The following is a 27,672-nucleotide window of genomic DNA, read 5'->3' on the forward strand; positions in this document are numbered from 1 at the left end:
GAGAGAGGGAGGGAGGGAGAGAGGGGGGAGGGGACTGTTTGGATTGGCTGAAATAAATGCCTTCAATTTCAACATTCCTTTATAAACCTAGTCACTTAGTTAGTTTATGGACAAAGTAATATGTCTGATTTATTCAAACATTTACTTCATTTACTCAGATACTCTGCTTGGTATATTTAATTGAAAAGTAGAATCTATTCAGATTAACTTAATCTAGTTTTCAGAGCTTTAATCATTTATCAGTTTCTCAAGTGGAAGTAAGTGCATGGTCTAGATTCTGTAAGGAACGTGGTGTCTCTCAGTTGTCTGTATTTGAGAAGGACGCAGAAACTCGAGTGTCCTAACACTGTGTAGCAGATCCCAAAAAGCCCTGGTTTTCGGAGATAGAGCTAGAGGAGATATGCAGGGGTAGGGGTGAGGGGAGCCTTCGGAACTGGGGCCTCCTGCCGTGTGGGACTTTTACAGGAGTGTGGCTCTTGGGAGCCCAGGCTCACAAGATGGACTCCCTGGGTTTGAGACCTGGCTATCCCACCTTCTGGCTGTGAGAGCTCGGTCAGTTACTTAAGTGATGCCTCAGTTTCCTCACATGTAAAAAGTTAACAATAGCGGTGCCTACCTCATAGCATTGTTGTAAGGAATGAATGAGACACTTTATCTTTAGCACTGGCACACAGAACAGTGCCTGGTAAGCATTAGCTATTGGTGTATCACCCTCAGGGACCTCGGCTGGATGCAATGAAAGTTTGTCCTTAAGAGAGAGGTATTTCTATCCTAGTTTATTTCTCAGTAATTCAGTAATACAGTCTGTCTGCTGCAATAGATGTATCTATAGCACCAATTAGCTTATACGTGGTTGGAAAATAGGGGAATGATGACATATAGGATAGAAGCTGTGTTGATTCACGCGCATTTTCCCCCAGGCAAGGGGAGGTGGCATAGCAGAGGAGAATGACAATTTCAGAAGGGCGCAGTGTGGCTTTCGGCTCTTTTTTGCTTTAGATTTTAAATGAACACCTGCACTGCAGCTCCGCCCCCAGAGAAGCACACCCTGGCCTTGTACATCCCAGGTGGCACCTCCTCTGTGCCCACCATCACAGCACCCTCACTGGCTCACAGCACCCGAAGTCAGAGCTTCTGCTCAATTGATTCTGTGCATTTTTAATGTCCCCTGAAGCAGCTTCTGGCCCTTCCGAGCTGCCTGCTTTGGCTGTCCAAGTTACCTCACCAGGTACCAAGCACAGGCCCATCGCAAAGTCACACAGGTTTGCCGAGGCCTGCCCTCAACCTTATTTTTTCCCATAAGCCCCATTACCTTTTACAGAATGTGAGGTTTATCTGGAGTGCATGTCATTTCTGAACAGAAATGCCTGACATCTTTCAAGGGCTGCGGAAAGCAGCAGCAGCCAGAGCAAACATTTGTCCAGGAGCTGAGAAGGCCACCCTGGGGTCGCTTGGATCGTCTGCCAGCACCTCAGGTTGCAAGGGGGGCCCCTCCCCTGGAAGGTTCTGAGGTCCGCAGCCCCTGAAAGCACATTTTCCCAGCCCAGCGCACTAACGTGTGTTGCCTGGGTCCTGATCCTGTCCAGGGCAGCAGAAATAACCACTGTTCTCTGTGTTTCTGCCCTGGAGTGTAGCAGTGTGAATTAGCTAAACATATTCCTGAATGAAACCTTTCTCTTTGCTTTCTTTGAAACTTGTTCATGAAAATGCACTTTGAGTCCCCTTACTTCTCTCAGATTCAAATACTTGCTGCCTCCCTAGAGTTCTTGTGAGAACGTGTTTCTCTCTTTACTGAAGCCCTCACCGCATTCTGTCTCGAGCCATTACAGTGGCATGTGTGTGCATGTATGTTCGTGTGTGCTGTATGTGGATGGGAGTGTGTGTTTTACCTCAGTCACCCTATAAGCTCCTCGTGTTTACTTTCTGTCTATATTTCCTCCAGGTCGCCCAGCAAAATGTCTTTCACATAGTAAGTACTTAATAAATTTCATTAAATGAACGAATCCCTCCAAAGCGTCGATTTTCATCCAGGCACTTTTATAAGGAGTGTCTAATGACTGTGCACTGTGAATTCAAATGCAGTGATTAGAAGACAGTTTCGCGTTAAAAATTTCCTGTGGCATAGTGATTGGAAATTATTCTGGGGAAGTAAGAACCAAAAAGCAATGTAAAAGCACCTTACATGAAATATTTCATTCGTCTTTCTAAAAAACGAATAAGCAGCAGCCAGGAATTACTTAATTTGGCTGCTCTGACAGTTCCTGCTTCTCTTTCCAAGGCCCTGGAGGGCAAACTGTTTCCCAAGGAAAGACCAGTGCAGAGCAAACCTCCAGGTGATCCCTGCTCAGAGAGGGAACTAGCTGACAGATGGACGGGTTCTGCTTCCACAGCAGGGGGGTTATGGGCCTGGGGTCAGAGAGACGGCTCAGCTGCTTTAACTGAAATGCCCGACCTGCACTGGCCCCTTCCTGTTGGTGAGTGTCCAGGTACCTGCTGAGTGTCCTTGCTGCGCAGCCCCCCCTGGACAGGGAGGGGGACAGCGGATGTGAAGGCCTGTGGCAGGGGGTCTATGATGGTTCAATGCGGCCGGAGAGAGAGGGCGAGAACCCCTTTCGAAGACACTGTGGGCTTCATCAGAGAGTGGATTTTTATCGTGAGAGAAACAGAAAGGCACCTGGAGCTTTAAGCAGAGGACTATTACGATCACTGTGTGATCATTCTTGCCAACAGCTCAGTAGCGGAACCGAGGGATCGTCCCCACAACAATTTCCATCAGCACCACCAAGGAGACACATCCTCTAAGTTAGAAACGTGTGCTTGTTCTAGAACCACAGCAGAAGAATGAGGACAGCTAATACTTACTGAAGCTTCCTGCAGGCCAGGCACTATTCTAAGTGGTTTTTTAAAAGTGTGTTAGCTCAGTCTTCACAAGATGGAGACCTAAGGCCACGTGATTAGTAAGTGTTGGTGCTGCGACTTGAACCTATGTAGGCTGCTGGGTCCACAAGCCAGGGTGTCTCCCCCAAGCTGCTCTTATATAGAAATCCTGAAGTCACCGCCAATCCTGGCAGAGTGAACAATGGGTTGGAGAGACCCAGACCGGAAGCAGGGACAATTGTTAGGGTAACTGTTAGGAGAGCCTTGCAATAATTCCGGTGAGACATGGCATTGACAAGAAGCATTGAAGACAGAAATGGAGGGATGTGAGAGAAAGTAAGGTGATAACAGGACTTGATCATTCCAACAAAATGAGAAAATGCACATTGAACACTTAGCACCAAGCCTGGTTCATGCAAATTTTGATGTTTCAAAATACTATGATATTTTTATTATTACCAGTTGAATTCTTCTCTAGGTTGAAGTCATAGCTTCTAATAATAAATTTACAGCCAATGGTTGTAAGTAAATTTTTTATAGTAAAAAGAAATATATGAATTATGGATGATATGTTGTCAAATTTGATATTAAAACAACCCTTTTGTATTAGTTTGCTGGGGCTGCTGTAACAAAGCACCACAGACTGGGTGGCTTAAACAACAGAAACGTATTGTCCCACAGGCCTGGAGCCTGGCAGCCCAGGTGTGGGCGGGGCTGGTTCCTTTTGAGGGGTGTGAGGGAGACTCTGTTCCAGGCCCCTCCCCAAGCTTCTGGGGGGTTGCTGGCAATCTTTGGTGTTCCTTGGCTTACAGATCTCTGCTCTCCTCTTCACATGGTGTTTTCCCTGTGTGTGTGTGTGTGTTTATCTGTGTCCAAATTCCCCCCTTTTTTATAATGACCCCCAGTCGTATTAGATTAGGGGCCCACTCGATTCCTGTATGACCTCATCTTAGCTAATCACATCTGTGACGATCCTATTTCCAAATAAAGTCACATTCTGAGGTACGGGGCGTTAGGACTTCAGAATATGAATTTGGGGGGCGGGTCACACTTCAAACCATAATACCTTTATAGCAGGTAAAGCAGGAATTACTCTTATTCCCGTTTTAAAGACAAAGAAACTGGGTCTCAGAGAGATGCAGTCATTTCCCCACGGTAAATGAATCCCTGGGTGACAAACACAGGTCTTCCGTCTGATCCTGGGGTCAAAGCGAGCCGGACGGTACCTCCTGCTATGAGTGTGTCTAGCTGTTCTCACTTGGACCAGTATGAACTGAGGCTGCTCCAAGGTGTACAAAGGGAGAAGTGGGCAAATGTGGCCACCTTTTGGGATCAATCACAGATGCCCTATTATTGAAAGCTTCCTTCTGCTTATTCCATGGCTGGCCCTCAATGAGGACTTGGCCGCCCGGGGAACTGTTTACTCAAACGGTGTCTTGTATGTCCATTGTTTCTCTACGCTGGGCCCACCCTGAGCCAAGCAGACCGGATACAATGAACCTACTCAGGGCAGAAAGTAAACGCCCCATGCTTCCCTCTCCTCCCTGCAGCATCGTTCTCTGTCTGCCTGCGCCTTTCTTTGGTCCTGCATCCGGAGTGCGGGTGTGGGGAGTATGGGAACTCCAGCGATGCGAGAGTGTGGCCCAGGACACCTGCCTGATGACCCATGCAGCAGGGCAGGCAGCGGCGGGCATGCGCCCCAGGACCGGCTCTACCAGCACACCGGCTCTGACCTGCACCTCCTATTCGGCCTCAGTCACTCTCGCCCGCTAAAGCTGGTGTCCCCTGGGTTCCCCTGGACAGAACGGACGGGCACACCCCAGGTGTGAGCCCTCAGCCCTGGGAGGCAGTGGAGGAAGTAGTCGGGTGCGGATTCCAGAGCAGGTTCTAACCCCGGCTCGGCCTCTTGCCAACCATGTGAATTAGGGAAGATGCTCACCTCCCTGTCATTCCCTCGTCTGCTCAGCTCACAAGGGTGTCGCATGGATAGAGGATATAACCCACACATGGTGCCCGGAACACGTCTGCCACATAATCCTAGCACTCCGTAAATGTAAGCAACACTTCCTTGTTTATTTCCCAAATGTCACATTTGCTCATCTGTTCATCCAAAACTGGCAGGATCCATCACAAGCAGTGAACGATGGCTACGTCTAGATGGTGGCGTTTTTGCTTATTTGTACTTTCGAAACTCTCTGTAATAAATACGTGTTACTTTTTTCATAAGAGAAAGTAAGCTTCCATTGAGCAGTGGACTAGGGATGAGCGGGTACAACATATGGACCTCACACTGTCCTTGGCGGAGTTTAAAGTCTACGGAAGAAGACAGAACAGTAAACTGATGATAGAAGAGACGGGCAGGCATGCTCGGGGGGCCGAGTATGGCACCAGGCCCCCTCAGGTGGCACCTGGCATTAGGGATGTCATCAGTTCTGCCCCAACAGTCTTGGTACATGGTCTTCCCTGATCTGGAAAAGGAAAGTAAGATGACGCACACAGTCAGGTGGAAGGGCCACCCCTTCCGTCTCTCCCGGTGCCCCAGGACGATGGGCATACGCATAGGATTGCTGAGATTCCTTTCTAAGGTGCCCATTTCCAGGAAGGGCTTACATTGAAGAAAAAGCTGAGATGCTTTATGTAGCCATTCTTACAAATGACAGACAGGAGCCCAAGCTGCAGTTTGGCGTGTTAAATGGAATGAAGTGACTTCCTGTTTCTCTCTCCCCACAGCATTATTAGCATCATCATTATTCTGGCGGGAGCGATTGCGCTCATCATCGGCTTCGGGATTTCAGGTATGGGATTTCTCGCATTACCACCATCCATTCACCCCTCACCGTTCAGCCCCTGCCCTATCTGTGTGGTGGGCTGGAAAGGGCACAGTTCTTGGACCCAGAGAGCCTCAGAGAAGAGCCCTGGTTCTTCTACTTACCGATGGTGTTCCCCTCACATTAGCCATTTATTATAACTCCTGGGGCCCTGGTTTCCTCATTTATGGAGTGCAGGAAGTAATGTCTGCATCACCAGGAAGTTGAGGGAATCAGATGGAACGTTTATCAGGGTGTTCTATCTACCAGGCAGCACTGAAGGTATCATCCTGGGGTCAGAGGTCAAGTGCGGGGGCCAAGCCACTCTAGCAATGATTGACCTGGATAGATGACATCTTTGCAACGAAAATTCCCCTGAAATATTAAAGAATATCAAGCCTTTGTACAAAGGGGTCTTGGGTGAAGAGAACACCAGCCATGACTGTTTTTCCAAGTAGGAAACAGGTGCCACTGGGGCATCGATGGTGCGTTTCTCGATGCAGCTAGCTGACGTCATTTGCAAGGAAGACCATTCTCTCTCTTCTTCTGTGTAGACTGTGTCTCGGAAGCATCTCTTGCCACATTAATTAAGATGCTGGGTGAGTTAGGCCAGCAGCTGTCTTCTCTGAGGCAAGTTGTGTTGTTCAATGCATTTTTGCAATGAAAAACAGAAAAAATACGTCATGACTTTTCCAACAACCCAATATTTCCCTTAAGCTGCCTGACTCAGGCCAACACAGTTATTTTAACTTAGTCTGTGGCCAAACCTGTCGCTACACAACTTTTGTTTTATAGTTTCAGTTGCCTTTCTCTCTGTCACTCTCCTACAGTGTGTGTGTGAGGACAAGGCCTAAATGAAGAAAACTCACTGTAGATGTGTTTGCCTAGAAAACACTTAGCGGCACCTTTCTCAGTTCCTTTGTCATCAAAAACGTATATATAGTCTTTCATCCATTTTCCTGTTGGATCGTCTTTTTTTTCTTTTTGCTTTGTAGGAATTATTTCTTCTGGATGCAAATTTAGTTATATGTATTTCAAGAGCTCTTCTACTCTATGGCTTGCTTTTTCACTCTCTTAATGTCTTAATTTGAACATAGTCCAACATATCAATCTTTTTCTTTATATCTGGAGCTTTCAGTCACCTGTTTGGTTAAGGTGGCTTTACCTCTCCCAAGGTCATGAAGATTTTCTTTTAAGTTATCTTGCAGAAGTTTTCACCTTTCACATTTATACCTATGAACTGTCTAGAATTACTTTCGTGCCTGGTATAAGATAGTTGTCAAGATTCATTTGTCCCATGCGGCTCTCCAGGTGACCCAACAGCAGTCACTGAAAACACGTCCTTCCTTCACTTCTCACCAGTGCCATTTTGTCATAAATCAAGTATCCAAATGTGTGTGGATCTGTTTCTGAACGCACTATCATTCTAACATTTTTTTATAATTTGTTTCCTCTTCATGTTATTTTCTGTCTTTCCCTATTCCTAATCTTGGGCATTTTTATCTGTCTGTCTCTCTTTCTCTTTCTTGTCTTAAAGCAGATTTACGAAGTATAATTATTGTCATTGGCATTGTGGTAGTTCTGAAAGAACCAGGTTTTGGTTTTATTTTTACTTCCCTCTGATTGTTTACCTATTTAATTAATTCTGGCTTTTATCTTCACTAAGGTCCCTCTTCCTACTTTGTTTTCCTATTTTTATATTCTTTTTATATATTACAACAAGCACTTCACAAAATAGTATATCCAGCAAGCCATTAAACAGCTTTGAAGTGGGGGCAGCCATCCAGCTTCCCAAAGCGCTCTCCCAGCCTGCCCTTCACCTGGCGTGTGGGAGGCGTCCAGCGCCCCGTTTCCTCGCCGACACCGGCGATGGTGGCAGCTGCTGCGATTTTCACTTCTGTTTCCTGGTGACTGAGGGGGCTGAGTACAGTTTCATATGAGGAAGATAACGTTGAGTGGCAGAGCCAGACACAAAACAGTTCATTCTGCATAATTCCATGTATGTGAAAACAGGCAAATGCCTCTGGTGTTAAAAGGGGCAACACAGCTATGACCGTGGGAAGAGTGAGAGGCTATCCAGCAGGAGTGGGCAGGAGGGCATTTCCGGGGGGTAGGAAAGTTCTAGTTCTCGGTATGGATGGTGGTTCATGGGATGAAGTTGTAATAACTCTTCAGACGACTCAGTTATAATGTGTACATTTTTATGCATTGTATGTAATACTTCAATACACACATATTATAAGTACATTGGAAATAAAATATTGACTGGTAAAGCGCATATATTGGGCTAACTTTAAAAAATATCAATGCATACATTTTGGAATGCATCACTAATGCTTAACTCTTCCTAAACTATAATTGACCCTATTCTTGATCTTATATTCCACCTTGAATTAAAATCCTAGTGTTTGTCCTTCACACTAAATCTTGGTGTCTAGGTTTTTTGGGGCCTAGGGCTAAATGGCTTGGCATCAGAGCCCTTATAGAGTTATCTTTCAGTTGTTAGTGGCTTTAACTACTCTAGCAAGAATTTTAACCTGTGACAGTCAATCTTTTGCTGCTTACACCTTTTCCAGTTGCATAGCCATAGCAAACCTCAGGTACTTGGGTCAGTTCCTCGCATACAGAGGGTGCCCCTTAAGTGCTTTTGGAACAGACAAGTGAATGAATGCATGAAGGGGTAAATAACTAGATAAAAGTTACAGTCTACTCAACCCAACAATATTAAAGCTCTACCACCAACAAAGAGGTTTTCTGCCTCCTTCCTATTTCATGGGATGAAAGCTGGTGATTTTGGATAAAATGGGCTGTTTATTAGTTTAACACTAAACGGATTTTTCTCAGTTGCTTCTATTTAAAGGACCATAATGCTTATCTGAGAGCATCCTATTATCACACTTTACATAAATTCAGTAAAATGTTAGTTGGCTTAATACACAAGACTGCGAAATTAAGCAAATAGCATTAAGTAGATGATGGTATCTTTCAGACCCTTTCTATTATGCCTCACTGTACTAAGTAACTTTGCAGGTATTATCTTATTTCCTGCTCACAACAAGTAGGAGATAAATATTATGACTACGTCCTGATAAGAAACCTGCCTAAGGTGGCATGCAGCTAGCAAGTGGCCACAAATGGCTTCCACACCCTGGCAGATTGCTCCCAGAACCCACACTCCTAACCAGCGCCCTGTATGGACAGGTGATAACATTCACGCACAGTTGTGGTGAAGAAGGGTGCTTTCTGGCTCACCTTGCAGGCATCATTCCTGAGACCACAGCGTCTAAAGACAAGCTATCCCTCAATACAGATAAAGATCTGCCTCTTTTTAACTCTTCTAAGGCTGTAGATGCCACCTCCTCTCAGCCAGCCTACTCCTTACAAATTCTAAATGTGGACCCCATAAAACAGCGGTTCTCAACCTGTGGGTCACAACCCCTTTGGGGGTCGAATGACCCTTTCACAGGGGTCGCCGGGTACTCGTATGTGGGCGTATCTGCATGTGGGCCTGGAGACGATAGAGGAGCGATGTCTGGGTTCCTAAGACCATCAAAAATATGTGTTTTCCGATGGTCTTAGGCGACCCCTGTGAAAGGTTGAGAACCGCTGCCATAAAACATAAACAGCATTCGAGGTAGACTGTTTGGAAGAGCGGTTAGGGGGCTCCCATTGACCCCTGGTTATAGGACAGCCTTCGTGGGCGACCTTTCAAGAAAGAGGGAGACGTAGTGGAAAGTCCCCTGCCCCTGCTTAGCCCAGCCCCTGCGCCATCACTCACTCACTGGATGACTCGAACGGCTCTGTGGAGTGGACGAGTTTAGGAATCACACAGAGATGTTCTAATCTCTGGTCCGACACTAACTGTCTTTGTCCATTGGGATATAACCTAACCTTCCAGAAACAGTTTCCTCACTGGTAAAACAGAGTCATGGGAATTAAAGGACAAAGCGTTCGTAAGTGCCTGACACACGTGTGCAATAAATGGCTGCCACTGCTATTTGTATTGATACCACCAGTGCTAGTAATAGTCATCTGCTACTGTGAATGCGTTCATCCAGCCCCTCCTACAACTTGCCCAGCTTCCTGGCCACACCAGGGCAGGCCCCCTCTGAAGTTAGGGAGGCCAGGGCAGGAAGCCGCAGGACACTGCCTCCTAATAAATGCTCCGCCGTTGGACAATGGATGAAAGTTGCGGTCTACTCAATATGACAATCAGGCATGTGCTTATGGCACCAAAACAGGAGCACTGAACAAATTGGAAAGAATTTGATGTGTTTTTTTTAAATACCAAATAGTAGTCATCTGAGAAAACAAACAGCTTTTGGCCTTTCTTATACTTGTTTTATGGTTTTCAATTGTTTTTACTTTGACATGAGGTGGGGAGACCATTGTAGAGGGTAGGCTCTCTACACATCTCTGTCTGGCTCTGGGTATCAGCAAAACATGGCAGAAAGAGCAAAGGCTTCGAATCCGACAAGACCCCATGACTTACCAGGCCCAGGGCCTCAGGCGAGCCATTTAATCCCACAGAGCGTCTTCATCCTCAGTGATAAAATGGGCATAATGATACTATTCCCTCTAGTGGCTGTTATCAGGCTTAAACTGAGTCATTATAAGTGGTCAGCAAACTGCTCCTTTCTTCCTGGTGCTCTGATCTGCAACCTTTCCTAAAGACTCTAGTTAATAATGGTTATCAATATCACTGACTTAGGTTTCACGTGTGGCAAGTCAGGTACTATTATATATTCATCTCTTTGCCTGCTTTGTACCATTTAGACCTTTCAGGGACCCACTGCAGGAACTACGATTATTAGCATCCCCATTCTACAGGTGAAAAAGCTGTGGCATGAAGAAGTTAGAAAACATGCCCAAGGTCACATACCCAGTAAGTGGCCAGACAGCCTGATAACTGTGCCAGTGTCCCCAACACCAGAGTCTGCTGCTGCTTTGCTACATTGACCCTGGCCCAGATCCTTCCTAATTTCTTCTCACAGGAGCACTGGACTGCTACCACCAACCCTGCCCTCTTCTCTGGCAAGAGTGGCACTCAGCCGTCCAAACCCAGGCTCCACAGTTGCAGGCTTACGCATATGTGTTTCCACCTTAAAGCCATGAGCTGTGGTGCCCATCCAGACAGTTGGGTTCCAGTAGATGCTGAATGAGACCCTGCTGAAGACTTCTAGTCATTCTCTGTGCTACTGGAACCTACAGAACTTGTCTTACAGAGTCATTTCAAAGGGAAGTCTACTTCCCAAGTTTTATCCAGTGGTGTTGGGCATCCCCAAATCATAATTTTTGTAAAGAATCCTGGCCTTGTGTTACCTGTAAGCCCACTTTCCAGTAGAACAGTGCCCACCCATGTGAATAAGAACGGGTGTGGGTCAGCTTGCTCCCTTTCACAGCTAGCTCTTTTCCCACGCAGACCAGAGCTGGGACAGTAATTAGCTCTCATGAGCTGCAGAATTCATTTTCAGTAAGTGACGGGGTCTTGCAACTCTAAAGAAGTTTGATGGAATCTTAGAGGCCACTGAAATCCTTAAAATGGGGACTGCTTAAATTACCGGGATTCTATATTCACTGACAGCTGCCTCTAGACCACCTCTGGAGCTCTTTGGCTCACCAGGTGGCACAGGAGCCCCTGGTGGTTCAGAGGCCTGGAGGGTCCTATCAGAGCAGACTGTGTTTTCTAGAACACAGCTCCTGGAGCCAACATTTGTTTGCAAGTTTGTATACAGATTTCTTTTTGTGAGAAGCAATAGGTATATGCTGAAATTTTATTTTATCACTTTTAATCATCATTCATTCTCACCTCACAAATAAGTATTGATTGATTGCTTTCTGGGTGCCAAGTAATGGCCAGGTCCTGATGGTTTTTTAAGTCCTCACTGGCTTTTATTCCTCCTCTTGATTTGATATGGGGAGGGTGGGATTTATTCAGCATTACACTCACTCCATCTGCCACATCCTTAATGCAACCTTAAATTGGCTAGAGCCTGCAGTGAGTCTCTGGGGCACCCCACAGCTGCCTACTTTTAATCATTAAGTTCTCTTAGAGAGATTTCCACAAATTCTCCACCTGTGGGCTCAAGGCCAACACATTAAAATTAACTCAGTAGCACAATTTCCATACTGAAATAAGTCATTATCATTTCATTCTCTCCATAAACTGTGTTAATTATTTTTTTTTTCTGGAAAGTAATTTTTCAATTTAGCTTTAATGGCTCTTTAGAAACTCCAATCAAATTTGCCCTTGCTCTCACATAGTTACATTTGCTCCATGACTTTATTGAGAATCTGTGTATGTTCACTGCCTTCTCTTTCACTGGCTCACAGTTCCCCAAAATTTAGATGTATAATCCTGCCGAATGTTCTTTACTCCTATAATAATTTTGGATAGAACCATTATGCCTTAATTTCCACTGATTTCCATTCATTCATTCATTCACTCAACAACTATTATTTTTCTCTGTAGAGACATAGCATTAGGCACTTGTCTTAGTCTGCTCAGGCTGCCATAACAAAACTCCATGGACTGGGTAGCTTAAACAACAGAAATATATTTTCTAGAGGCTGGGAAGTCACCCCAGACCCCAGGTGGCACCATCTCTAAGACTTCCATCAAAGTTCCTCTGGCCTGTTGAAACAGAGGTGAGGGCGTCACTCTTGGAAGCCCAGCAGGCAGCCCCTAATGACCTTGAATCACCTTTAGGATTATTCTTCCCTTTTCTCGAAGAACAGCACATGTTCGCAGCTCTATGGTCCAGTCCTATAGGATCTAAGAAGTCTGACAGCCTTTCTTAATTTTCTTGTTTTTTCCTATCCCCTTTAGTTTTCCTGCCCCCAACTGGCAGTGTTTCTGCTGGTGCGATCCCATCTCTGCTCTTGGCTTCTGCTGAGGTGGCTGATGAAGCCCTTAGGTCACACTTTACTGTCTCCTTATCAAATGGGCATTCGGCCACACCCTTAGCATTCTTTTCAGGACAACCTTCTCATGTTCTGCAATATGGATAGGCTGAGAATTTCCCAAATCTTGGGAACCAAGTCATGGTTCCTTTTTGCTTAACAATTTCTTCTTCGATTCATCTCTCTCCTCTCCCATATTTTACTATATAAAGTCAGGAGTAACCAAGCTGCTTTTTCAACACTTTGCTTAAAAATCTCCTCAGCGAAATAGCCAATTTCATCACTCACAAGTTCAACCTTCCACAGACCACTAGGGCATAGTCCAGCCAAGTTCTTTGCCACTTTGTAACAATCATTGCCTCTTCTCCAGTTTCCAATAATGCATTCCTCATTTCCATCTGAAATCTCACCAAAATAGCCCTTAACATCCATCTCTTCAGCATGCGTCTCAAAACTCTTCTAGCCTCTACCCATTACCCAGCTCCAAAGCTTCCCCCCATGCTTAGACATTTATTACAGCAGTACCCCCACTTCTCGGTGCCAAAATTTGCATTAGTCAGAGTTCTCCAGAGAAATGGAACCAATAGCGTGTGTGTGTGTGTGTGTGTGTGTGTGTGTGTGTGTGTGTGTGGAGAGAGAGAGAGAGAGAAAGAGAAAGAGATAGACTTAGAAAGAATTGGCTCACACGATTAGTGAGGCTGAGAATTCCCAAGGTCTGCAGCCAGCAAACTGGAGACCCAGACGGCTGAGTTCCAGTCTGAGTCTGAAGGCCTGAGCACCAGGAGAGCCAATGACGTAGTTCCAGTCTGAAAGCCAGAAGGCTCAAGACCCAAGAGACAATGTTTCAGAACTCCAAGCAGTCAGGCAGCAGAAGTTCCCTCTTACTCAGCCTTTTTGTTGTTGCTGTTCTGGTCAGGTCCTTCAACTGATTGGATGAGGCCCTCCCACACTAGGGAGCGTGACCTTCTTTACTCCATGTGCCGATTCACATATCAATCTCATCCAGAAACACCTTCACAGACACACCCAAAATGTTTGACAAAATATCTGGGCACCCTATGCCCCAGTAAAATTAATCATCGCAGCATTATAGAGATTACAAATATGATTTTAAAAGCTTCTGCCCTTGAAAAGCTTACAAATTAGTGCCAGAATAGACTTGAGACAAGGTGGAGGGGGACAGCTGCTGTAATAAAGTCAAAGGAAAGTGTCAGGAAGAGTAAAGAAAGGATCTGTTCATTGTGTCTCAGTAGATCAAAAGCAAGTTTCATGCAAGGACTGCCATCTGAACAGTCTTGCATATAAGTAGAATTTGGGTAACTCGTGATGGAGGAGAGGAAGGAACTATACACTGTAGGTGCGAGATGAACAGGGATGTGAAAATGCATCATATAATTGCATAACCAGTACTAGCCTGGGATGTCTTGGATATCAGTCTGTCAAGCAAAAATAACTGAAAAGCAGATGAAATCTTTAAAGTAGTGTTCCAAAAAAATGCAAGGGCAGGGTATGGGGTGTGTTGCATTCGTATTACACAGCAAGACATCATGCCATACTCCTTCACCTCTTCTCTCCCAAATCCCCCACATGAATGGCCACACGTGGCAGCTGCTTCAGCCTCTCTTCTCCACACCCCAAAGCCCAGCTGGTGCACAAGTTCCTCTGTACTTAAGATTTTTCTTCCATCAGTGGCTCTCTGTTCTTTCTCATATAAATCCCTCTCGCTTAGCTTTTCCATGGCTGTCCCTCATCCACTACCTTCATCTACTTATAAAGCCCTAGGAGCCAATTGTACAATTCCAACCCCTTATGGGCTGGGAGAGGCGAGAGAGGATATCCTTATATTCATAATGTTTACCTCTTACATTTGAAAAATACCAAGTATGCCTTGCTTATGTATTTTTCCATTGAAATCAGAAAAACCAATAAATCACTTGATAGAAATAAACAGTACCAACTATGGAAGAATGGAGTTGGAAATAAGGCTATAATGGTAGAAATAAGGCCATAAAGCAATAAGAGCTATTAAATGTGGGCATTTCCTATGTGCCATGCAATATTTAGGTTTGAAAGCTATGCTGGGCAGTCTGAACTTTACTCCGCAGCCTTTGGGACCATAGAAGATTGGTGATTAGAAAACGAACATATTCAGATTGTACTTGAAGGTCTACCTGTAAGATGAATGCATGTAAAATAGATCGGATGGAGGCAAAGGTAAGAGGCGGGAATACCAACAAGGAAGCTGAGAAATCCAGCACCCATCATGTTGGACTTTTTGGGCTGGGAGAAAGAGAGGTTCGTGCAGACCATTTTAATATAAGGTGTTTGTTTAAAGGTTACTCAGAGGTTGGGACTGGAATTGGACCTGAAAACCCTCAGGATCCAAGACAGCTCTGGGGACAGGTGACTCTTCATCTTTCTCTCATCGTGTCTCCCCCATACTTTTTTGTGTCTGCTCCAGTCTCCTGTTAGGCTCAAAGACCCATCCTCTCCTTAGCTTCACATCCAAACCACAGCAACCTCCCAACAAGATTCAGTGGTTTAATTAAATCACTCCTACAGGCACCACCAATCGACAGCCCCCAGTACAGAAAGAACATCTGGTCAACCCTTCACAGACTGAGAGGGCTCTAGGCCGGCCGAGTGGGAAAGAGGCCATGGACATGGCTGGCACCATAATTAATATTGTACTGGTAATATGTTTGGAGAGGAGGGAGTGTCTTCTATCTTAGGCCAAGAAACAATTTAATTAAGTACCATTCTTCGTTATGCCATAGCTGGCTAGCACTATAACCCTGACCAACTCACTTATCTTCTCTGTGCCTTAGTTTCCTCATCATTCAAATGGAGATAAAAGTAATAACACTTTAGCACTCTTCAGAACTACTAGTCACATTTAGTTCACATGAGGTTTCACTTCTGAGCCACTTCCGGTTAACTAAGAATAACAGTACTTCTTACGTATAATTATAGTTTGCAAATCAAGTGCACATCCATTTGATTTGATCCCCACAAGAACTCTTTAAAGTAAGTAAGACAGATATCTTTACCTCCATTTTTCTGAGATCCAGAGAGGTTACATGACTTCTTCGAGGTCGCACAGATATTAAGTGACAAAGCCAGGACTTCAATTCTCATCTTCAGACCCCAAGTTCAGTAGAGTCTCCTCTTGTTGCCCCTCACCGTTTGGGTTGCTTGGGCTCAAAAAGCCACTGTTTATGGCAGATCTGCTATAGATATCCGAACTATTATCTTCCTCCTCTTTCTATCTTCCTTATGTCTTTTTTTATGCCTCTCCTGTGCTTCTCCATTTCTCACTTACTATAGAAGTCTCTGTTTGGCTTTTAGGAATGACGGTTTGGGTTGTAGAAGTTCCTTGGCACTGACCCTTGCTTGCTTCCTGGATTTCAGGCACACGTTCTGTCACAGTCACAACTCTCGCCTCAGCTGGGAACATCGGGGAGGACGGGATCCTGAGCTGCACCTTTGAACCTGACATCAAGCTTTCTGATATCGTGATACGGTGGCTGAAGGAAGGCATTATGGGCTTGGTCCATGAGTTCAAAGAAGGCAAAGATGACCTGTCAGACCAGAATGAGATGTTCCGAGGCCGGACAGCTGTGTTTGCTGATCAAGTGAGAGTTGGCAATGCCTCCCTGAGGTTGAAAAACGTGCAACTCACAGATGCTGGCACCTACAAATGTTACATCGTCACTTCCAAAGGCAAGGGGAATGCGAACCTTGAGTACAAAACTGGAGGTGAGTGACTTTTGGAGAGAGGGAAAGAAAGTGCCAAAAGATACTGGAGGCTAAAGAACGTGGTTTGCTAATGAAATATGGTATTATGTTCATGAGTGACTCGTATCAGACAAGATCCTCGAATTCTGCGAGCAGCCATCCATGCTGTCCAAGACCGCTATAATATTAGGTCTTAAAATGTTGTTCAGGGCTCTAGCCTCTTCTGAGTTTTCATGTATATTCCCTGGAATATTTTGCCAAAATAAATACAGTCTCTTTTATTGGAGCCTCTATTGCTGCGAGTAAGAGAAACCTATACTATAATCTGGCCTGAGACTTTTCTCTGCTAAGTAGGCCCTAGCCCAAGTCTGGAATCAACACCTTCGGGGACTTATGACAGTGGAACTTACTATAGGAGAAGTTCATAGGTAATTAAACAAAACAATTTTGTCCTATAAACTCACTAATCCTCCCCCAGTGAAATCCAATCTTCCTTACCTACTAAATTTAACATGGTTTCTGAATTTATGTACAAGGGACTCAGATAGATACTGGAAAGAATAAAAAAATGATCAAGAAACAAACGTGGTTGCCCCTCCACTTACAGGGCTCCTAGTGTACAGCTTATAGAGTTGAGGGTTGGGGCAAAAATAAGAAAAATATGTAAATGTCTATAATAATTGGTAGAGTGTATCAGATGCTTTAAGAGAAATATAAATGGATTGATTTGGAGAGTCAGATGAACAGAGAGGTCATGTCCAAATGCACAGGGAGGGGAGGGACAGGAAAGCCCCCATGGAGACAAGGTGGCATTGGAGGGGAGCCTTGAAGGAGAGGCAGCCAGCTGCCTGAGGCCTCCTGGCCTGAGCTGGTCTGCACAGGCCTTTCTTGGACACCTCATAACACGTGTATGTAATGGTTGGAAGCACAGAGCTGGAGCCAGGCCTGGGCCTGTACAGTGCCCTGGGCAAGGCAACCCTGCTGAATGTCGGTTTCTTTACCTTAAGATGGGGATTCATATGGTCACGTCAAAGGGACACTGGAGCCAACTGAAAGGGCTTCCACTGGAAACATGAGCAGCCGAATAAACAATGCAGTATTAAATTATAACTCTAAGTATAAAATGAACACAAGGAGTCCATACTTAAGTAAATACAAGAGAGATGAAACAAATCTTTTGTTTCAGATACGTATGGAGGTCTCTCCCCCTGCCCCCACCCCCCACCACACTCAGGGTGTGTCAGGCCTAGTGAAGTCCAGCTTCCACATCAACCTCACACACGCTGCCTCAGCCATCACAGCTGACAGCATCAGCGATAAGTCACGTTGACAGCACGCACTGTCTGACGTGATATGATGAGAAGGGCACGTTACCTCCTGTAGTTTTCCTCCCCAGCACCCACAGCTTCAGTCTAATGGTGAGGAGAACACCAGACAAGTTCCAGTCGAGGGACACCCTACAAAATACCTGACCAGCTCAAAACTGTCACGGGAATCCAAAACATGGCCAGACTGGGAAACTGTCCCAGACCAGAGGAACCCGAGAAGATGTGACAGATAAATGCACTGTGGTATTCTGGATGGGATTCTGGGACAGAAAAAGGACATTGGTGGAAAAATGGGTAGGATCCAAACAGAGTCTGGAGTTTATTTAACAGTCATGCGCAGTGATGGTTCTCAGTTTTGACAAGTGGGCCACGGTTATCAAAGATGCTAACACTGAAGAAACCGGGTGAGGCGTATACAAGAACTTGGTGCTATCTTTGCAACTTTTCTATAAATCTGAAATGATTCCAAAAGCAAGCGCTAATTTTTTTTAGATGGGGACAATACTAGGTATCCTTAGGACTGTTGTGAGGAGCTAACGAAATAATGTCTGGAATTTGGCACCTTGCACAGGACATCCCTTCAGTAAATGATGTCTCATTGTCGTGTACACTCAGTTTCGCACAGCATCTCCCAAAAGCTTGTGCCCTGTGTGCTCCAAGCGCAGGAGTGTCCTCTGCCCTGCCGGACAGCAGGCTCTCTCAGGGCAAAAAGCAAGGCCTTTCCTTTCTCCACTCACGCAGCACCAGCACAGTCCTGGGCAAAGGAAGCTGCTAAAGAAATTAATAAATTATATCTTGCTGTTTGGGCATAACAAGCATTTTACAGTCAAAAGTCCAGGCCTGAACATTTCCTACAAGTGTCTCTCTGCCTAGACAGAGGAGGGAGCTGGTCCTAATGTCAAAATGCAGTTACCTCCCCAGTGAGGAGGAGGATCTCAGAAGAAAACAAGAGCCTGTCTCTCTACCTAGATACCACAGCAGGACAGCCTCGGCCCAAGGAAACTCCAAACCCCATGAGCACAAGGCTTGTGGATGGGGTTTCTCTGGGTGACAGGTGAAAGCTGGTTTTACTTCCTCTCCCTCCGCACCCAAACTATTTTCTCCAGCAGGAAAATACATACAGTCCAGGAGGCTTCACGGGTGCCTGGGAAGCAACCCAGTCTCCCTAACGGGTAGGCCTTTCTGTGATCACCAGAACCCCTCTCACATGGAGAAATGCATCTATTGTAACAGTTATACCTAGAGCTTAGGTCCTTGGAGTCTGTGCTATGGGCCAGAGCTGTGATGGAGAGCAGCACTATGAATAATCGTTATTTGCATCTACAGCACAGGGGGCCATTCCCAGACAGCCCGCTGGGGAAGTACTCAGTCACTTCCATGGCGGAAATGATTGTGTTTCTAAGACCTAGCATTTCAAAGCCTATCTTATCTGTCTGACCATGACATCTGTCTTTTCTGACCTTCAACCCTGCAGCCTTCAGCATCCCAGAGATAGATGTAGACTACAATGCCAGCTCGGAGAGCTTTCGATGCGAGGCGCCCCGGTGGTTCCCCCAGCCTACAGTGGTCTGGACATCCCAAGTTGACCAGAGAGCCAACTTCTCAGAAGCCGCCAACACCAGCTTTGAGCTGAACTCTGAGAACGTGACCATGAAGGTTGTATCTGTGCTCTACAATGTCACAATCAACAACACATACTCCTGCATGATTAAGAACAGCATTGCCAAGGCCACGGGGGACATCAAAGTGACAGGTGGGTTCCTTCATGCTTTAGTATGGGTCTATTGGGGTAAGAAACAAACCTAAATGAAAATCTACAACAGAGATATTATGTACCAGGCCACAGAAAGCTCTAGTTTTCTTCACTGAGACCTTGATCACAATTCCCGTTGAGATTACACTACGTAAGAAGATGAATACAAGACAATATTTATGGCATAGAGGTCAAAGATGGCATCTTGTATGCCTTCTTACTGCCTGGAGAGCAGCGTTTAGGATTCTAAGGCCCGTCTAACTCAATAGGAAGGCTTTGGTGAAGCCGTGGAGAACTGACGATGATTTGACATCTTTGAAATATTCAGCTAGTGTTCTGCACCCCATGTCCCCCCACAATGGTTTAGCTCTAGCTTGTCTTTGAGAAGTCTTTTCATCTGAATACTTAGAGTCTGCCTTAGTCTCATTCAGCCCTCCTGGGACTGATGCAGGATCCCACTAACATTGGCCCAGGATGAATCTGAAAGTTCTAATTTGAACTGGCCCCCCAGGCTGAGAAGGCGGGGACCCAAGGTGGCCCAGCACCCCAGCTTCCCTGAGTGCTTTAGATTCACAAAACCTAGGGCTGAGCCAGTGTCAAGGAAATGCACAGACTGGGTTACAACTTTGAAGACCATCCCTCTTGGGACTAAACTGAATTCAAGCTATAGTAGCAGGAATATATCAAGAGAACTGCTGTCTTATATTTAGCATAGTATCAGGCAGAATACCTTGCATACTGTAAGTTTCCTATAAATGTTTGCTGGCTTTAATTGAATAAACCATATTTTCATCAGCTTAATTTTTATTGAAAATTATATATGTGTATATATGTGTGTATATATATGTATATATACATATATATATATATATATATATATATATATATATATATATATAGAGAGAGAGAGAGAGAGAGAGAGAGAGGAAACCTATGGAATAGGAGAAAATACTTGCAAATCATATATCTGATAAATGGTTAATATCCAGAATACAAAAAGAACTTCTACAACTCAACAACAAAAAAAATCAAATAATCAGAGCAAAAAATTGGCAAAGGACTTGAATAGACATTTCTCCAAAGAACATATACAAATGGCCAATAAGGACATGCAAAAGTGCTCAACATCACTAATCATCAGAGAAATGTAAATGGAACCCACAATATTACCTCATACCCATTAGGATGGCTACTATTTAAAAAAAAAAAGAAAAAGAAAATAACAAGTGTTGGTGAGAATGAGGAGAAATTGGAACCCTTGTGCATGTTGGTGAGATTGCAAATGGTGCAACCACCACAGAAAACAGTATAAAGTTTCCTTAAAATATTAAAAATAGAGCTACCAAATGATCCAGCAATCCCATTTCTATGTGTATATCCAAAAGACTTGAAAGTAGGGCTCGAAGAGATATTGAAACACCCATGTTCACAGAAGCATTATTCACAATAGCCAAGAGGAAAAATCAACACAAAATGTCCATCAACAGATGAATGGATAAACAGAATGTAGTATATACACACAAATGAATATTATTCAGCCTTAAAAAAAGGAAATCTTTTCACATGCTACAATAAGGATGAATTGTCAGGATATTATGCAAAGTGAAATAATCCCATCACAGAAAGGCAAATACTATACAATTCCACTTATATAAGGTATCTAAAGTAGTCAAGTTCATAGACATAGAAAGTAGAATGGTGGTTACCAGGAGCTGGGGGAAAGGAGGAAGGAAAGAGATTCACTGTTTCATGGATACAGAGTTTTAGATTTGCAAGATAAAAAAGTTTAGGAGATCTGTTTCACAACAATGTGAATATATTTAACACTATTGAACAGCACACTTAAAAATGGTAAGATAGCAAATTTTATGTTATGTGTTTACAACAATAAAAAAGTATCTGATAAAAAATTGTATATATGAAAGAGAGCGCTTTCACTATCCTGTGGAACAAATTGGTGACTGTAATGGTTAGAACACTCTTAGTTACCTATAACAGAAAACCAACTCAAATAAGCCTAACTAAAAGGGTATTGGGATGTCACGTGGAACTAAGGACAGTGCTGCAATATGGCTTCAGGAACTTAAATTCCACTGGGATTCTTCCTGTCTCATGTCTACTGGATTCTCTCTTTACTCTCTAATTTACTTTCTCTTGTTTTAGTCTATAGAGCAGAATGTGAATGTCAAGAGCTCCTGGTTTTAAAAGTCTCTTTCACTCCGATTAACCAGACTGAACCTCAATCCCTCGGCCCAAGTCTACATTCCCAGAGAGGCTCACCATGGACCAGCTGCCCACACCTAAACCAATGAGGCAGTACCTGATGGAAGGCCTTCCCAAAAGAGAGAGTTGGGCATTCGAAACAATGGGTGTTAACAACAGTATCTCAGTTTAGATCTCAATAAAAAGCTCCCAACTGTATAACTGATGTCTTCTAACAGAAAGGGCAATAACTGAACAAACCACAGAAATTGAGCACAACTTTCATTCAGTGAGCAGATTCTTTTCCCATACATGCTTATTGGATACATCAGAACCAGGGTTTCACGTATCAGTACTAAGACTAAATACAACTTTTGGTAGCACGACATGGCTCAGAGTTAAGAAAATAACATGTACACAGTCCTTGCCATGTACACAGTAGGTATTCCACATGTTTTCAAACAATTGGATGAGGCCATGGGGTTCCCATCCTGTGTTCTCTGACTTTACGGCTAATTCAGGTCATACATTCAACAACTATCTATTGTGTTCCAGACACATACAAAGCAATATGTACATCCCAATAAATACAGAGAAACGAGTCACTGTAGGGGAAAGAGCTGTTAATTAGGACTGCTTGTTCGGTAGGTGAGGCAGAGTTTAAGCTGGGTTTTAAAGAAGAATAATGGATTTGATAGATAGGAAGGCAGGAAGGCAGGAGCCTACATTCACGTCCAGGGGAAAAACTCGGAGGGCCCTCACGGCAGTGGCGGCAACCGGAAGGAAAGGGAGAAGAATCAAAAGTTCACGAAGAAAATAATCTACAGGCCTTCGGGATACAAATGGGAAGGACAAGAGAAAGAGCAAGTCACATGGGTCTGATCTGTCTACCCAGGTTGCTTAGGAGGTTGGTTAGGAAGGCTACCAACAAAAAATGCAAACACAGGAGAAGGAACACGCATGGCAAAAGAGGAGGGTTTAGAGATGTTGACTTGAAAGTGCCCGTGGTGGATCCAGGTAGAGATGCCCGATGCTTCGCACATTACCCAGCAGAAGATGGGTTTGGGGGAGTATGCTTTCCCCCGACGCCACGTCTTTCCTTCCATGAAAAGAGATTCCCCCGCAGTGTAACCCTTCTGCCTCTCTCCTCTCCCCTCTCTCACGCCTCACCAGAGAAGGAGGCATTACTCATCTATCTGATTGGTGAGTTTATTCGAAGCAGCTGGACATAAGAAGCTCGGCCCCTCCTTTTGCCTTTTCTCTCTAGCTAACCCTCAGGGAGTATAATTTCTACTCAGCTCCCCCAAAGCCATCAGTTTTTCAGGGGCAGAATCTGCCCTTGGAGGAGGAGGAAGGCTCCCCCATGTGTGCTGCCTGCAACTGGGGAGGTCTGGGCTGCGTGCAGCTCACTGAGGCTCATTCTTTATCAGGTTTCTCAGTGATAAAGGTGACGTTTTTGTCTTCCAGTTTCCTCCCTCTTCTTGTCCTACTGTTTCATTGATTCAGAACTCAGGTGGGAAGGGGGTGCTGTTTACTGGACTCCTTTGAACCCCAACAGTAGGTACTCAAAAATATTTACTGAACAATTATGTTTATGACTGACATACACAGTATTAACTGTAAATCCAGCTGTGGAACTCTGGACAGAGTTCGGGCTGAGGAGGTGAATTTGAAAATAAATGATCAGCTTAATGAAAGCAATGCCCATTAGGCTTAAGTGGGGTTACTGTTATTGTTTTTATAGCTAATTCTTATTGAGTGCTTACTGTGTGCCAAGCGCTGTTCTAAGTGCTTTGCATGTATTAACTCATTGATCCTCCTAAGAACCCTATAAAGTACATTATTATTATTATTATTATTATTATTATTATTATTATTATTTTAGTCCTATTTTATAGATGGAGAAACTGGAATACATATAGGTTGAGTAACCTGCCTAAAGTCAAACAGCTAGGAAGTGTCAGAGCTGAAATGAACTAAATGAGATTGGACTGTCTAGGGAGAAAATGGAGCAGGGAGTAATTTAATTTCTTCACTTCTACCTTTCTCGGCTTCGAAATGAGAACAATCCTTTCTCATCACTTTGTAGTGGTGTGCAGAAAGCGAATAACACAGAACCTGTAAAGGTTGCTGCCTGGAAGAAAAACAAATGTGTCTGAAACCAAGGACCAGCCAGGGCTGTTTATTTAGCCTGCTCTTTATTTGGTAACCAATAATGACCTCTTTATTGGTGTAGTTTTTCATTTCTCTGAGAGCTTGCTGGAGTGGACCACAAAACAGAATTTCCTTTGAAGAAAGGGAAAGCTCTGCTTTCAAGCCCGTTACAGAAAGCTAGAGAATGGGGTACAAAATTGCCCCCAAATTGGGGTACATGTTGTATTAGGAACAACTTGTTCTGTTTTCCGAGTACTTTTCTTTGCTGACCAGCCATGTGAAGAAGATAGAGCTTTTTCCCTATGACCCTGAACTTTTTCTCTCCCTTCACAGACTCTGAGATTAAAAGGCGGAGTCACCTAGAGCTGCTGGACTCAGAGGCATCCCGCTGTGTCTCTTCTTTCTTTGCCACCGGCTGGGTACTCCTGTCTCTCTCCTCTTACCTGATGCTCAAATAATGGGCCTTGGCCACGCAAAAACATGCACAGTCATTGGTACGACAGGTGAGATGCATCATGAATGGTGTGGGGGATGGGTTGTGTAGGTGCTTGTGTCAACCAGCCCCCCAGCACCTGCTCTGAGGTGACCCCCTCCCTTAAGGAAAGACTCAAGCCATCCCTCCGCCCCCGCAGCCCATGGTGCCATGTGGCCTTGATAGAACATCATCAAAATGCAGAAAAATAAGACCATTTCTGAATAAGTGAGACTCTGAGACAGTGGCAGGGAGATTTCCGGTTCTCAACTGATGTTTGCCAAATGGATGTAATTGTAACTTATTGCTGTTATTTTCAGAATCCCAGGATTCCGCAGAACTATTTCACCGCAAGACCTGACCTAGTTTTATACTCCTTGGGGGAAATGAATTCATGTCTAGAAGTCTGGGGTGAACATATAAGATCAAGAAGCAAAAAGAAGCCAAAAGCGACCCATAGAAGATTCCAATACGAACAAGATAAATCTATCTTCAAAGACATGTATTAACAGTTGGGAAAATAATTCATCTGAACTGGAGAAGTGTGATAAGACTGCTAAAATGCACATGGAGACAAGTGTACCCCCATATCTTAGGGACCTCCCCTTACCCACCCCGTTTGGGGAGTGAGAGGATGGGATAATGCATTTCCTTTATCTCTGAATCTTTAATTATATTGCTGTAGTGTTGCTCTGAGGAAAGTTCTAGAAAGTTTCTATTGCAATACGTCCACATTTTATAATCCACAAATTAAACTGTAGTGGACACAGTACAAAGCTGCTAATCAGCTGCCACTTCACAATTCAGTGGTGGCTGCGTTTTGGTGATGGCTCAAATGAGTCGTTCTTCATTATGATGCTTCTGAAAGCACTTCTGCATCTCCTCCCACCCGATCAATGCTAAAGATATGTGGGAAATGACCACAATCGTAACGTAGAAAAACATAGTTGGGTGACATTGATTTTCTAAATGTTCTGAGCACCTTGTTTTTATAAACAAACAGACGCCATTTTATTTCTCAGATAATGTTCAGCCTTGAATGGTCGGGGAAAGGCCTGTCACGTTGAGTGCATGTGGCATTATGTCATCACAAGGTTTGAGGCTTCTACTTTCTATCCTGCATGGACAATGACGAAGCTGGCTTTCAACAGCATTAACCAGAGTAATGGGGCTTACTCAGCCAGGGTCATTTTTCAACCTCCTGGGGACATTCAGAAATATTTGGAGACAATTTTAGTTGTCACAGTTTAGGGTGCAGGGTGCTACTGGCACCTAGAGAATAGAACCCGGGGAGGCTGCTCAACTCCCTACAATGTACAGGACATTAACCCACGACAAAGAGTTATCCAGCCCCAAATGTCTATCGCGCTGAGGTAAAGAAACCCTGATGTAAAGTAGAAAAGGGTCCAGAAAAAAGGGAGCCAGAGCTCAGTTTGGGGCAACCAGGGATTCCTGACGGGATTATCGGCAGCCGGTTGAGTTTCTAAGTTCCTTTCCCTTCATTTTTCTGTACATGTCAAGTTCTGTGAGAGACTGCTTGAGTTCCATCTCAAGTGCTCTCACTCAGAGCTTAGATCTCAGAACGCTGCCTCGTCAAAATTCAAATCAAGGTGACAGGGGCATGTACCTTCCTGAAACACAGAGACTTCTGAAAGCAGGGACGATAAACCTTTGGGACGAGGCCCTGAGGAATAAAGCTGTGATAGGAAAGAATGTTTGGTTTGCAGCCCTCCCCCCACACTTTACACGCAGGCAGACGCTGCCTCCCTGGCACTTGGGACCCACCATAACTGTATTACATTTTGTTATAGAAAACTTGATTTTAGAGTTCTGACCATTCAAGAGAATGATTAAATACACATTTCCTATACTGCTGTCTGCCTGGTTTGTCAAAGAAAGTGAGTGTAAGGGAAGGTGGATAAAAAGCCACAGATCGGGTTCTAAAGGTTAGTACCTAGCACATAACGGGCCTTCAACAAATGTGTGTTGAATGAATGGATAAATGAATGGGTGAGAATGAGAGGAGGCTGTGAGCATGGGCCAGGCAGCTGGGTCTAATCTCTTAAGAAAACTCCACTAGGCTGGACCAACCTGGCACGTCTCTATCCAGGAAAATAAGTCGTGACCATGGGCTTGAATTCATATAGGGGAACAAACCCACTGCTCTAGCGTCAAAAAAAAATCTGACTTTACTACTGAGGAATTATCAAATTCTCAAATCTTTGAGGTGGAAAAGCTCAAAGTCACCTTTCCTCATCCTTTCTCTTTTCAGACGAAGACCCAGAGGTACAGTGTGGGTAATTGGCTATCTTCAGGTTGTATAACTCGCCAAAAATCACACTGGTGTAGTCAACAGAAGGATAAAATCCATAGAAACTTTCATTTTCAAATTCCCAGGGGGCTTTTGGGAGGCCTCTTCTCTGCTGCATTCCCGGCTTTTTCCCACCAGGCGTTTTGCAAGAAGAGAACAACACGGAACCAAATTGAGACAGGGAACTGGGAACGCATGGCCGCTCCCTCCAGAGGTCAGTTCTTGGGCCTTGTCCACGAGCACACAGCAGGTGTGTTATGGACGGATGCATCATGTCAGCTCAAGTGCAAGGACCAGTAATATCACGCACCCCACCAACATGTGAGGAGGCTCAAATCTAGATCCAAAGGCTAACGCGTTTCAGACATATTAACACAGTTGAGGGAACAAACAAGTCAGACTTCCAGGTGAAGCATAGGCTACCCACTACACCCAGGTTGTCCGAAGATTCGTTGTAACTGCATTGTTCATTGGGGGATGCAGTGTGCAGGGGGTACGGGTGCCTAACAAGGCTTCTGCCCCACGGCACATGTGCTGTGCTTTGGCTCTACTGAAGAAGCTTATAATTCCCGACCGACCTCCAGCTGGTGAAGTCTCCACACATCCGGCTGGCTGCTCTGACGCACACTGACTTACTACTATGTGCCTGAGCTCCGTGCTCCTTTCACCCTTGCCTTGCGTCCTCTTTCGCATCATTCATCTCCAGGAGTTTCAGTATGGACGCCATGAATGAAAATTAAGTCACAAAAGCAGAACCTTAGCTATGACCTCTCTTTTCTTCCTACCCTCAAGCAAACATTCTTCTTTCCCCATGAAGCTACCTCTGAGTGGTCCTAGGCACCATGATTTTACTCTCATCTTTCGTCTGTACATGCAGTTGAGCACAAAATCACATACTATTTTGTCCACTGTCCTTCACTGCTGTGCACTTGAACTCCCTTGAAAATGATGACAAAATAAGGATGGAGGCTCAGGAAACCCTTGGAGGTACACTATTAAAAGTGGGATCAAGCATACATCCCCACAGGCTAGGGAAGTAAAAGAAAAAATGAACATATGGGACTACATCAAACTTAAAAGTTTTTTCACAACAAAAGAAACCATCAATAAAACAAAAAGGAAGCCTA

The 27,672-nt window shown here is 44.5% G+C and overlaps 1 protein-coding gene across 2 annotated transcripts in view; it reads left to right on the plus strand.

Annotated features, from left to right (window-relative positions):
- VTCN1 (V-set domain containing T cell activation inhibitor 1) overlaps positions 1-24,659 on the plus strand; it is a 42,040-nt gene extending 17,381 nt beyond the window's left edge. The window contains exons 2-6 of one of the 2 annotated variants that reach the window (XM_019661459.1): positions 5,608-5,672; positions 15,999-16,346; positions 19,128-19,406; positions 24,096-24,265; positions 24,563-24,659. In XM_019661459.1, the coding sequence (XP_019517004.1) occupies positions 5,608-5,672; positions 15,999-16,346; positions 19,128-19,406; positions 24,096-24,220 (817 nt within the window). In that variant the 3' untranslated portion in view covers positions 24,221-24,265; positions 24,563-24,659. Of the gene's footprint in view, positions 1-5,605; positions 5,673-15,914; positions 16,347-19,127; positions 19,407-24,095; positions 24,266-24,562 lie in introns of those variants that run through there. The other variant, XM_019661460.1, reaches the window with a different exon arrangement.
- Positions 24,660-27,672: the final 3,013 nt, after the last annotated feature.

This window comes from Hipposideros armiger, unplaced genomic scaffold (genome assembly GCF_001890085.2).
Source record: "Hipposideros armiger isolate ML-2016 unplaced genomic scaffold, ASM189008v1 scaffold_349, whole genome shotgun sequence".
In the NCBI taxonomy this organism is placed as follows: Eukaryota; Metazoa; Chordata; class Mammalia; order Chiroptera; family Hipposideridae; genus Hipposideros; species Hipposideros armiger.